The following is a 13,878-nucleotide window of genomic DNA, read 5'->3' as shown; positions in this document are numbered from 1 at the left end:
ATGAAAAGATTATTCAGATGCTTATGTTATATATGGTGATACTTCAGGCATGTTGGTAAGAACGTAATAGGCTACAATGCTGAGTGATTCCTCATTTAAAAAAAAGTAGTAAATGCACCCTTTAGTTTTACCGGATATGTTAATGCCTCCAACTTTCTTGCATCACGTGTGTTAGCTTCTACCTCATTACACCGAAGCATATTTTGTTGTGTTCGAAAAAAAGACTGAAAATACATGGAACAGAAATGTGCAAGTTCTTCGTGTGTGTATCGTTCATCGATAGAACCTTCTACACGTGCTTTGTTTCCCACTTTCTATTTCATTCTTCGCTGTAATCTTTCAGCCGGGTACATACATCGTTTATGAACAGGTCCAGCGAGTCTACACTACTCAACAAGGTGTACAAGGAGATGTTCCATTGGATCAAAAAAACCTGGAAAGAATATAGTCTCTAATGTGCAAACTATTCCAACAACATTTTTTTGCATTTTCACCAAATCAGATAGAAGCAACTCTTTTGCACACAAACCCTTAAAAAAATTAGACAGGTCACAAAGTGCTTTGTGGATATCATTCGGAAGAAGCTCACGAAGAGTAGAAGGCAAGAACTTCTGCATGAATACATGACAATCATGTGACTTCATTTCGTGAAACTTTAATTGTGATACCTTACAATACCTAGCAATATTTGAAGAACAGCCATCTGAAAATTTTAATTGAACCACCCAGTTACATAAGAGTTTTAGCTGATCTCGATTGAAAGTGTATTTAGCCTTATGCTTACGAGAACCATTTAACCATAACTCAGGTATGATGTTCAGGGCTTCCAAATCCTTTCTTGCAGTTGTTGTGTCTTTTAATTTAAAACTACCTATCACCGTGTGAAAGACATTTTCAAAAACATTCTTCTCTATGTGCATCACATCAATGCAATAGCGCAAACGCAATGTATCCCCGTATGGCAGATCAAAGAAACTGGTGACCTGTGTCCAATTATGTGTAACCCCATATCCATCATCCCTTTCTTTGCTGTGCAGTTTCCAGGTACCGGAAAATCTGTTCACGCAAACTTCTTGCACACTGTGAAACCTATTGGATATGCAATCCATAAAAAGTACTCTTCCTGCTGTGCGGAAACTGTTTGGCCTTGACTTCTCTCATGCAAACATGACAACATAGCTTGCCCTTTGTTGACCACCCGCTAACCATTGCTAAACCCGGGTAGTCACTAATAGTCCATAACAAAGCCGCCCTCAATATAAAATTAGTCTTTGTAGAAGCATCATACGTCTCCACACCACACTGCCACAACTGAATCAACTAATCAATTAAAGGCCTGAGATAAACATTTAATTTTTTTCTAGGATCATTAGGCCCAGGTACTAGTAAAGTCATAAAACATGTATGGATCCTTCATGTACATTGAAGGAGGAAGATTATACACAAAAATTACAACAGGCCAGACCGAGTAGATTCCTGAAGTACCATTGCTATAGGGAGGAAATCCATATGTTGTAAGCCCAAGTCTGACATTGCGAATATCCTGTGAAAAATCTGGATAATTTTTATCAAATTCTTTCCATTCCTCTCCATCCGCAGGGTGAGTATGAACCCCTTCAGTGACAACTCGATTTTTGTACCATTTCATATGTTCAGCAGTGCGGGCGAACATATACAATCGCTTTAGACGCGTTGTGAGAGGAAAATATCTTAAAACATTTCTCAGAATGGTATTGCTCCCACCTTCTTTGGCATCTTTATATCGACTTATTCCACAATATCTGCAACAAGAATTATCCTTATCATCACCATAAAACAACATACAGTCATTCTCACACGCGTGTATTTTTTTATAGCCCAAACTAATTAATACAATTTTGAGTACGTAACATATTCACAATCTCCATTAAAGCTTCATACAATATCCAATGTCTAATCTTATCTACTGATTACAAACTTGTTTTGTTACTAGCACTACTTATTTACATTTCTTGTTGAGTAAGTCTTGAGAGAAGAAAATGACTAACTAATTGAAACTCTAGACTAGTCTGCTATTTATATATGTATCAAAGTTGTATGGATTGAGAAGCTACAAGTTGCATCTTGTGTTGAGCTGTCTGTGAGCTGTCATTGTTATTATGTTATAACAGAATTTTGGAGTGATTCTTTGCTGACAGAAGCTGATGTAGTCGTGAGGTCACATATATCAACATCCCCCCTCAAATGAGGCAGAGTAGAAGTCATGCCAAGTTTGCCAAGAAGATCGTTAAAATGTGCAGAAGGAAGAATCTTAGTGAATACATCAGCCAACTGAGAAGTAGTAGGAAGATAATTGATCTGTAAAAGGCCTTCGAGAACTTTATCCCTTGTGAAATGAACGTCGATTTCAATATGCTTTGTGCGTTCGTGATGAACTGGATTCTTAGCAATGTGGATGGCACTCTGGTTGTCACAATGAAGAGTGACAGGTTTGAGGTTGGTGAGACATAAGTCTTCAAGTAAGCGAACCATCCAAGTCACTTCAGAAGCAGTAGCAGACATAGAACGGTATTCGGCTTCAGAAGAGCTTTTAGAAACCACGCTTTGTTTCTTGGATTTCCAAATAACATGAGAGTTGCCAAGAAGTAAGATATAACCAGAAATAGAACGACGAATATCAAGACATGCACCCCAGTCTAACTTAGAGAAAGCTTGCAGAATTAATTGTTCGTTCCCTTTTAAAAGAATTCCTTTACCGATAGTAGAAGCTACATATTTGAGAACATGAGATAAGGCCTGAAAATGTGGTATTCGGGGTGATTTGAGGAATTGATTGAGATTTTGTACTGTAAACGATAAATCTGGTCGAGTATGGGTGAGAAAATTTAGTTTACCAACTATACACCTGTAGTGTGATGGATCATGATAGAGGTCACCTTCATCAGCTTGAAGTTTGAGATGTAATGGCAAAGGGGTCACAACCGATTTATAATCAGTAATACCATCAGCTTGTAAGAGTTCAGTAGTGAACTTCTTTTGAGTTTAAGAAATCTTTGTAGAAAGATAGCCAATCTCTAACCCCTGAAAATAACTCATAAATCCCAAATCCTTGATGTTAAACACTCTATCAAGATGAACTTTTAAACTGTTAATGTTGTGATTATCATTCCCAGTAAGGTTGATATCATCAACATAAATAGCAACTATAGTGATCAAATTGGCTTGTTTCTTGATAAACAAAGAGTAATCATTCTTAGATTGAGTATAACCTATAGAAAGCAACTCACTAACCCGCCTAGAAAACCATTTCCTGGATGCTTGTCTTAAACCATAGAGAGATTTGATTAATCTGCAGACCTTTTGATGAGGATTTGGCATTCCAGGAGGCACCAGTATATACACTTCCTTTTACAGATCACTATGGAAGAAAGCATTATCGACATCTAGTTGAAACAATTTCCAACCTTTATGTGCAGCTATAGCAAAGAGGCATCTAACAGTTGCCATTTTCACCACAGGTGAAAATGTTTCGTCAAAATCAATTCCCCATTTCTTATTATAACCTTTTGCTACTAAACGCGCTTTTAATCTCTCTACACTTCCATCTGCCTTGCATTTGATTTTGTATACCCACTTGCAACCAATTGGTTTCTTCCCTGTAGGTAAGGAAACTAACTCCCAAGTCTTATTCTGATGAAGTGCTAACAACTCTTTATTCATAGCATCTTGCCATCTGGGATCTAAACTTGCTTCAGCATAAGTAGAGGGTTCTACTAGAAGCTCATGTTGAGAGACCAAAGCATGAACTAAAGGAGGAAAATGAGCATAAGAAACCAAGTTACACCAATGAGATGTATGACAGATGTAATCATTATATTTAGGAGGTAATATGGAACTTCTAGTGCTTCTTCTTAGTGATAAGTCAAGATTTTCAGAATCTTGTGATGCAGAAGAATCATCAGGAATGTCAGAAGAAGGACCACTGTTCTCATGATCAAAAGTATCATTGGAATGAGAATAATCATCATTATAATTTGAGGTAGCAGAAGTAGTGACAAAAAAACATCTCGTAGTATAGCATCATGAAATGGAGTGTAATCAGTACTGGTAGGCATGAAGAATGGAATAGAAGTTTCATTATTAGCAACATGGAAAGGAAATTGTTGCTCATAAAAAATGACATCTCTAGATACAGTGATTTGCAGAGATTCCATATCCAAAACTTTGTAGCCCTTGATACCAGCAGGGTATCCTATAAAAGTACAAGCCTTGGCTCTTGGATCAAACTTCTGTCTGTGAGCTGGAATTATGCCAATATAGTATAAACAGCCAAAAACCTTAATATGTTGCAAGTCAGGAGAATCACCATACAGTTTTTCATAAAGACTGATGAAAGTTAAAACTTGCAGTGGCATTCGGTTTATCAAGTGAACTGCAGACATAATGCATTATCCCCAGTAAGCTAGTGGTAATTTAGATTGATAATATAATGCTCTAGTTGTCTCAAGAATATGTGTATGTTTTCTTTCAACTAAGCCATTCTGCTGGGGTGAATAAACACAGCTTCTCTGATAAATTATTCCCTTTTGCAAATAGAATTGCTTTAAGATGTCTTCACAAAACTCTGGAGCATTATCAGCCCTAATAGTATTCACATCAGTATTGAATTGTCTTTTTGCATAAGCTATAAAATTTTGAATAAGTCCAACAGCATCAGATTTAAGACGCATCAGGAACACCCAAGTCATCCTGCTATGAGTTTCAACAATTGTGAGAAAGAACCTGTAACCATTATAGGTTGGTGTTTTAAATGGTCCCCATGTATCTATATGAATTAGATCAAAACTATGCTGCACTCAAGAATCAGTCGAATGAGGAAATAAAATTCAAGATTGCTTTTCTACAGGGCATATCTGACAGATACCAGATAAAGAAGAAGAGACATTATGCTTTAACTCTTTAATGTGAGACGATAGAGGAACATGCAAGTGACCCATTCTGAGATGCCATAATTTGGCATTAATTTCAGCATTATTATTCTGAGAAGTAGCTGCTAAATTAGCAACTATAGGATGGACCAATAAACTTGGATTCTTGATGTGGTTAGTCATGCTTTCCAAGTAGTACAGGCCACCTTGTAGACTACCAAGTGTTAGTGTATACTGAAAATATTTATTTGAAGTATATACATTTATTTCTGGCCAGTTTAATTGAGAATCATTTGAATGTTTACATGTTGTCTAATATTATATATTGTGAACAATCTAGTATCAAATGGGATACAAAATATTAGATTGTTAAATACGGTTATATAATATAATAAGGTTCACAACACAGGTGGTGTTGGACAATCCACTGGTATGGTTGTATTATTATTTATATATTGACTAATAAATAATACTAGTATACTTTGTATATATTGAACAGGATCAAATTTAGAATTGTTCCCTTAATACTGATTAAGAAGGAGAACTAAGATTCTATGTTATTATTAATGCTTAGGTTCTTAATCCGGAAATAGTAATTGACACGTGTATATTATTTACAAGCTTTGATTTATATATGAAGTAATTCTTTTGAATTATATCATTATATTTTGAGTGATGGAATTATATACATGGTGGATATTATTTATTGAAGGAATCCATGTCCTGATAATATTCGGGTTAATGATGTCCCCTTGAAAGCTCAAAAAGATTTAATTATGTGAAACCCTGCTGGTGGAATTTATTCTGGCATAATTAAATAAAGGTTGAGTGGATGATCAAGGATAAAAGATATTAATTAAATAAATTATCAGTAATTTATTTAATTAATGGACATGTGATATTTTAAACATGGGGAATTTAATAAGCAAATAATATTAGAACCGAATTAATTATTTAAATTGCGGTATTAGGAAAGGTAGTGCAAATATTAATTCTTTAGTGGATTGAATTAATATTTAATTACATTGGGCTAGGCTCAAGATGTAATTATAAGGCCCAACCTAATTATCCATGGTCCCTATTGTAGCCTATATATATTCTTATTCTCTTCTTGCTTGGAGAGTGTAAAAAACATATTGTAGCCACCAAGAAGCAAGAAAAGAGGATAACTTGAGAAGACGGAGGCCACACTTCGCTCAAGGGAATTTGGAAATACAATAGAAGAGCGTGGAATCAACCGTTAACAAGGTGATTTTCTTTTCGTAATCTTTATCGTAAAACGTACTAGTACCCCAAGTCCGTGCATCCCAACAATTGATATCAAGAGCCTGGTAATGGGTTCTACGTTTTATGATATAATGTCCATGTCGTAATTATATATGCGTGTATATAGTGTTTTGCTTGTATTGGTTTTGATGCAGGTTGTTAATCCACTATTATGGCCATGTATATTTTAATTATGTGTTTGGATCCCACGTGGTTTAATCGTGGTTAATTTTTCTTTTGGTTTCCACGTGGTTTAATTGTGGTTGTAATTTACACGAGGGTTGATCGTGTTAGAATAGATTTTACAAAATTAGTTTTGTATTAGATCTATTTTTTTGTAATTGTTCCGGGTATTTTGTAATAATTATGTGCGATCGGAAATCAATTCCGGTGTTTTTTGTTCCGCTTTGCAACACAAGGGGCTGCTGTTGGTGTTTGGTTCGAACGAAAACCAAAACAAAACTCAACAGACAAGGTACTGGCGGCTGGCGCGTGGAAATTCAGCAGAAACAGGGGGTAACGCAGGCCGAACCTGCGCAACATGCCGAGTTATGGCGGTAACGTAGGCCGAACCTGCGTAACATGCCTAGTTTGGTTGTAACGCAGGACGGACCTGCGCAACACGCCTAGATTGGCTGTAACGCAGGTCTGGCATGCGCAACAGGTGCTGGTGGCAGAATTTTTTTTCTCAAGAGCTGGAATTTCTTTTCAAAGAGCCATAATAGTGGAAAATTTATTTTAATTTTTTCCATTAATTTTTTAATTATTGCTTTAATTTATTGATTATGTGTGTCGTTAATTATGTGTGTAATTCCTTTAAAATTGCATGTTTAACATAATTAGGATGACATGGACATAAATTTTATTTATTGCTTTAATTAAATGTTATATGTTACTAGAATTATGTGTGTATTTTGAATGCATGATTAGACATAATTGTAACGACACAGGACCCCATTTAATTTTAAAATTCCTCGTTTTTAATAAAAATTCTAAGTGGGAGAGGGAATTAATATAAAATTAAATCTCATGGTCTCCATTATTGTTTGTATGTAATTTAACATAAAGACGAATATAAATTATATATACGTCACCCATCGTGGCATGTAATTTATGGTGTCTAGAATGTTATAGAAATTACTAGAACAAAATTCTTAAATTAATAAATTTTAAAAAGGAATAAATGCAAATTTTCTTTATTTCTGATATAGGGCGATTTTGTCAAAAATGGGTTCATCGAACTTGTAAGGCTGTGGGTATTAAGTGAGACCGATGTGACTCCTCCACTACCTGGAAATCAAACCATTGATGAATGTTGAATTGAAGTATTCTATTCAAGGCAAAATTACGAATATTGGAAGGTATACACACCACCCATTGTGGCGTACCAAGTTCCATAGATTTTGAATAATTTAAGATTTGATGATGGTATACACTTAGCTATGAAAAATAATATAGTACACCCCAACGTGGCATATTGTTTAGTAATAGGACCGAAGTAACATTTAAACAAAATTAGGTGGTATACATGTCACACATCGTGGCGTACCAGAAGCTTATGGTGTTTAGATGTTAGTGCATTTAATTTTAATAATTGTTAGAGGAATCAATAGCTCTTAATAATTAATGCACCCTTATTTATGTGTAATGTGATGTTTTTTATACATGATTCTCAGGATTAAATGGGCTTTAATCCACTATTCACCATACTTAAGGATAACAAACTTACCGGACCTAACTATATTGAATGGAAACGAAATTTGGACATTGTGTTGACTGCTGAGGAGTACAAGTTTTACACTTATGAACCCAAGCCTGATCAGCCTGCTGCTGATGCTCCTGAAGATGAGAAAGAGTATTATAAGCGGTGGATTAAGGATGATGAGATGTCGCGATGTTATATTCTGGCAGCAATGTCGGGTGTTTTGCACCATCAGCATCAGTCTATGGCCACTGCTTCGGATATGCTCTTTAATCTCAAGGAACTTTTTGGAGATCAGAATAGGGCTGCTAGGCAAGTAGCCATGAAGGCTTTAATGAACACTCAGATGGCTGAAGGAACACCTGTAAGGGATCATGTTCTCAAGATGATGTCACATCTAAATGAGATAGAGATCCTTGGTGCTGAACTTGACGGGGAAACCCAGATTGACATTATCCTTATGAGCTTGTCCAAGAGTTTTGAGCAGTTCCACTTGAATTACAACATGAACAAGATGCAGTATAGTCTCGCGGAACTGCTGACAGAACTTCAGGAAGCTGAAGGATTATTTCGGCAGAGTGTTCAAGTGAATATGGCTGAGAAAGGTTCTTCCTCTAAGCCGAAAGGTATTAAGAGAAGAAAAAGGCTCAGACACAGAAAGCTGTGAAGGCAGTGAGAGTTCAGGGTGGTGTGAAAAAGCCTAAGGGAAAGTGCTTCAGATGCAAACAGTCAGGTCACTGGAAACAGGATTATCCTCTTCCTAAGAAGACAAACAATACTGGTATGTCTCTTTCTCTAGTTACAGAAACATTTATAGGGGCTATATCTACGAGCACTTGGTGTGTAGATATAGGAGTCACTGATCATGTTTGTAATTCTATGCAGGGGTTCCATCTATCCAGAATGCTTAGAGATGGTGAGATATACGTGTTCATGGGAGATGCTACGAAAGTAGCAGTAGTTGCAGTAGGAGTTATTCATTTATCTTTTGGTTCTGATAGGATTTTGGTTTTGAAAAATTGTCTTTATATACCTTCTTTTAGAAGGAATTTAATTTTGATTTCTAAACTTGCTTTGGATGGTTATAATGTTTGTTTGGATCGTAATGTTTCTATTATGATGAATAAATGAATATATATTCTGGTACATTGCAAGACAATTTGTATATAATTAATCCTAGTCAACCAGCACTGCAACTGCAATTTAGGGAATTGAACAACACATCTACTAACTCAACTAAAAGAAAGGAACCTTCTAGTATGAACCAAACATATCTTTGGCACTTGAGATTAGGTCATATTAACTTGAGGAGGATTCAAAGACTGGTAGTAGACGGGCCTTTAAGCTCATTGGCAGTGGAGCCATTTCCAGTTTGTGAATCCTTCTTGGAAGGTAAAATGACTAATAGGCCTTTCAATGCAAAGGGTAATAGAGCCAAACAACTGTTAGAATTGGTTCACTCTGATTTATGTGGACCCATGAATATCCAAGCAAGAGGTGGTTATGAATATTTCGTCACTTTCATTGATGATTATTCTAGATATGGGTACGTTTATTTGTTGTGCCGTAAGTCTGAGTGCTTTGATAAGTTGAAAGAGTACAAAGTTAAAACGGAGAAGCGACTTAATAAAAGTATCAAGTCACTACGATCAGATCGTTGTGGCGAATACTTGCTTGGAGAATTTAGGGAATATTTATCAGAAAATGGGATAGAATCCCAGTTAACTGCATCAGGCACACCCCAGCAGAACGGTGTAGCAGAGAGAAGGAACCGGACTCTTTTAGAGAGTGTTAGATCGATGATGAGTTATTCGAATTTACCCAAGTCATTTTGGGGACATGCCTTAGAGACAACAGCTTATCTTCTGAACTTAGTACCTTCTAAGTCGATTCCTAAAACCCCCTTAGAATTATGGACCGGGGATAAACCAAGTCTAAGACATATTCGAATATGGGGTTGTCCAGCACATGTGCTGAACAAGAACGCGACTAAGTTAGAATCTTGAACAGAAGTAAAGTTGTTTGTAGGCTACCCCATGGGAACGAAAGGATATTTATTTTATAGTTCAAAGAATCGGGATGTCATTGTTAGCACCAATGCAAGATTCTTAGAGGAGGACTATATAATGAATCACAAACCTATGCGTAATGTCGTTTTAGAGGAACTAGTGGGGGGGACAGAGAATATCCATGAAGCTGTAGTACAAGTAGAACAACCACAACAAAATGTACAACCTGTCGCTAATACCGTACCAGTGCCTCGTCGTAGTGGGAGGGTTGTTCAACAGCCTGATAGATTCATGTTTTTGGGAGAGTCTTCAGACTTGGTCTCTGGTGAACATGATGATGATCCCCGTACATACGAAGAGGCAGTACAAGACAAAGATGCAGATCTTTGGCAAAAGGCGATGGAATCATAGATAGAATCAATGTATTCTAATCAGGTCTGGGAGCTCGTGGAACCACCCAAAGGTATAAAACCTATTGGATGTAAGTGGATCTACAAGAAAAAGAGGGGATTAGATAAAAAGGTGAAAGCCTGGAAAGCAAGACTTGTTGCGAAAGGGTATACTTAGAAAGAAGGTATCGATTATGAGGAAACCTTTTCACCGGTAGTCATGCTTAAGTTAATCCGTATTCTTTTATCTATAGCAGCTCATCTCGATTATGAGATTTGGCAAATGGATGTCAAGACAGCTTTTCTTAATGGAAGTCTTGAAGAAGCCATCTATATGCAGCAACCAAAAGGATTCATTAAGGAAGGCCAAGAGCATCTGGTATGTAAGCTTAAGTGGTCTATTTATGGACTTAAACAAGCTTCTAGAGATTGGAATATTCGTTTTGATCAGGCAGTCCAGTCATATGGATTTGATCAAAGTCCAAGCGAATCGTGCGTGTATAAGAAAAGTGAAGGTAATGCAGTGGTTTTTCTAGTACTATATGTAGATGACATTTTACTCATTGGAAACAATATTGAGATGTTGTCATCAGTAAAGGCATGGTTGTTCAAACAATTTGACATGAAGGACTTAGGTGAAGTGGCATACATCATTGGGATCAAAGTTATAAGGGATCGCAAGAAAAGGATATTGGCTTTATCTCAAGAGCCCTACATTGATGAAGTATTAGCTCGTTTTAACATGCAGAACTCCAAGAAAGGTTTTCTACCTTTTAAGCATGGAGTTGCTCTATCTAAGAAGCAGTGTCCTTCGACACCTAAGGATATAGAGAGCATGAAAACAGTTCCTTATGCTTCAGCATGTGGAAGCTTAATGTATGCTATGTTATGTACGAGGCCTGACATCTACTTTGCTGTAGGCATGGTTAGTACATATCAGTCAAACCCAGGTCAGGAACATTGGAGTGCAGTAAAAACTATACTTAAGTACCTGAGAAGGACTAAGGAGTATATGTTAATTTACAAGGCCTCGGATCTATTTCCTTTGGGATATACTGATTCAGATTTCCAATCAGATAGGGATAAGAGGAAATCAACCTCGGGATATGTTTTTACTTTGGGAGGTGGAGCCGTTATATGGAGGAGTGTAAAGCAGAAATGCATTGCAGACTCCACCATAGAGGCCGAGTACGTGACGGCCTCTGAGGCTGCCAAGGAGGCTGTATGGTTCAGGAACTTCCTTTTGGACTTAGATGTGGTACCTAATTTGCCTAGGAGCTTGACAGTGTATTGTGATAACACTGGTGTTGTGGCAAATTCAAAGGAACCGCAAGACCACAAAGAAGCTAAACATATTGAACGTAAGTATCATCTCATACGAGGAATCGTAAAGCGAGGAGATATAGTTGTCGCTCACATATCATCAGAAGACAACTGGGCAGATCCTTTCACAAAGAGCTTGCCAGCCAAGGTTTTTGACAACCATGTGGAAGCGATAGGAGTCAGATGGATGGACACATAGAATTTTGTGTAATAGTGGATTAAATAAATATTGATGTACACATAGAATATTTTGAGTAGAAGTGGGAGATTGTTAGTGTATACTGAAAATATTTATTTGAAGTATATACATTTATTTCTGGCCAGTTTAATTGAGAATCATTTGAATGTTTACATGTTGTTTAATATTATATATTGTGAACAATCTAGTATCAAATGGGATATAGAATATTAGATTGTTAAATACGGTTATATAATATAATAAGGTTCACAGCACAGGTGGTGTTGGACAATCCACTGGTATGATTGTAGTATTATTTAGATTAGTTTATATTGACTAATAAATAATACTAGTATACTTTGTGTATATTAAACAGGATCAAATTTAGAATTGTTCCCTTAATACTGATTAAGAAGGAGAACTAAGATTCTATGTTATTATTAATGCTTAGGTTCTTAATCCGGAAATAGTAATTGACACGTGTATATTATTTACATGCTTTGATTTATATATGAAGTAATTCTTTTGAATTATATCATTATATTTTTGGTGATAGAATTATATACATGGTGGATATTCTTTATTGAAGGAATCCATGTCCTGATAATATTCGGGTTAATGATGTCCCCTTGAAAGCTCAAAAAGATTTAATTATGTGAAACCCTGCAGGTGGAATTTATTCCGGCATAATTAAATAAAGGTTGAGTGGATGATCAGGTATAAAAGATATTAATTAAATAAATTATCAGTAATTTATTTAATTAATGGACATGCGATATTTTAAACATGGGGAATTTAATAAGCAAATAATATTGGAACCGAATTAATTATTTAAATTGCGGTATTAGGAAAGGTAGTGCAAATATTAATTCTTTAGTGGATTGAATTAATATTTAATTACATTGGGCTAGGCTCAAGATGTAATTATAAGGCCCAACCTAATTATCCATGGTCCCTATTGTAGCCTATATATATTCTTATTCTCTTTTTGCTTGGAGAGTGTAAAAAACATATTGTAGCCACCAAGAAGCAAGAAGAGAGGATAACTTGAGAAGACGGAGGCCACACTTCGCTCAAGGTAATTTGGTAATACAATAGAAGAGCGTGGAATCAACCGTTAACAAGGTGATTTTCTTTTCGTAATCTTTATCGTAAAACGTAGGAGTACCCAAAGTCCGTGGTTCCCAACACCAAGAGCTTGTGGCCTCACTGAAGGCCCCTGAAGAAAGCAAGACTTATTAGCAAAAGTTACTGAACAACCCTTATCTTTGCACAGTTTGGGGATAGAGACCAAATTTAACTGAAAATCTGGTACGTATAGAACATTTTTTTAAACAATATCTTCATTTACTTTAACCATTCCAGCATATATGATCGATACTTGTTTACCATTAGGTATGGTAATAAAATTGTTGGAACCTTCAATCTTATGGTAATGTGTAAAAAGAGACAAATCAAAGCACATATGGTCTGTTTCCCCACTATCTACAATCCATTTAATTCCATTTAGAGAAGTGAGACAAAATTTACCTGTAACATCTGCTGATCTATTGCAGTGAACTTCAATGTCACCACCCTTATCTTTCCCCAATAGCTGCAATATCTTTTGATATTGTGCTGCAGTGAATGTATTAGAAGAACCAGTTTTGTCATTCTCATTCTCATTAGTATCTTCTAGTTGTGTTGCAGCAGCCTGTCTTTTCTCACTCTTATAATGATGAGGATATCCATTCAATTTATAACATCTTTGTATTGTATGGCCTTGCATCTTACAATGCTCCCAGTAAAAAAATTTGACTCCTCTTGTATCAGAATAACCTGGTTTGAACTATTGAGGTGGTCTATACCTGTCTTGACCAAATCTTTTACCAGCTGCAAGTGCTATTGGATCATCTGTGACACTAGTTGTTTGATATATCTTCTTGTGGTTCTCTTCTTGAATTAACAATATGTAAGTATGAGCAATACTTGGTAGATGACTCATAATGAATATGCTACCTCTAATGACTTCAAAACCATCATTCAACTTCATTAAGGATTCCACCAGTCTTCTATCTTATTGTGACTTTACCATTTTTGTAGTAATCAAGCATGTACAATTTAT

At 36.1% G+C, this 13,878-nt stretch overlaps 1 protein-coding gene across 1 annotated transcript; it reads right to left on the bottom strand.

Annotated features, from left to right (window-relative positions):
* Positions 1-386: 386 nt before the first annotated feature.
* Positions 387-1,822, bottom strand: LOC141718785 (uncharacterized). The gene is made up of 3 exons (XM_074521169.1): positions 1,454-1,822; positions 1,199-1,320; positions 387-1,089 (listed from the first exon to the last, which is right to left on the bottom strand). The coding sequence occupies exons 1-3, from the start codon at positions 1,820-1,822 to the stop codon at positions 387-389; spliced, it is 1,194 nt and encodes a 397-aa protein (XP_074377270.1).
* Between the last annotated feature and the right edge of the window lie 12,056 nt (positions 1,823-13,878).

The sequence above is a fragment of the Apium graveolens genome, chromosome 4 (genome assembly GCF_009905375.1).
Source record: "Apium graveolens cultivar Ventura chromosome 4, ASM990537v1, whole genome shotgun sequence".
NCBI classification, from domain to species: Eukaryota; Viridiplantae; Streptophyta; class Magnoliopsida; order Apiales; family Apiaceae; genus Apium; species Apium graveolens.
This window is presented reverse-complemented; position numbering and strand designations above follow the sequence as displayed.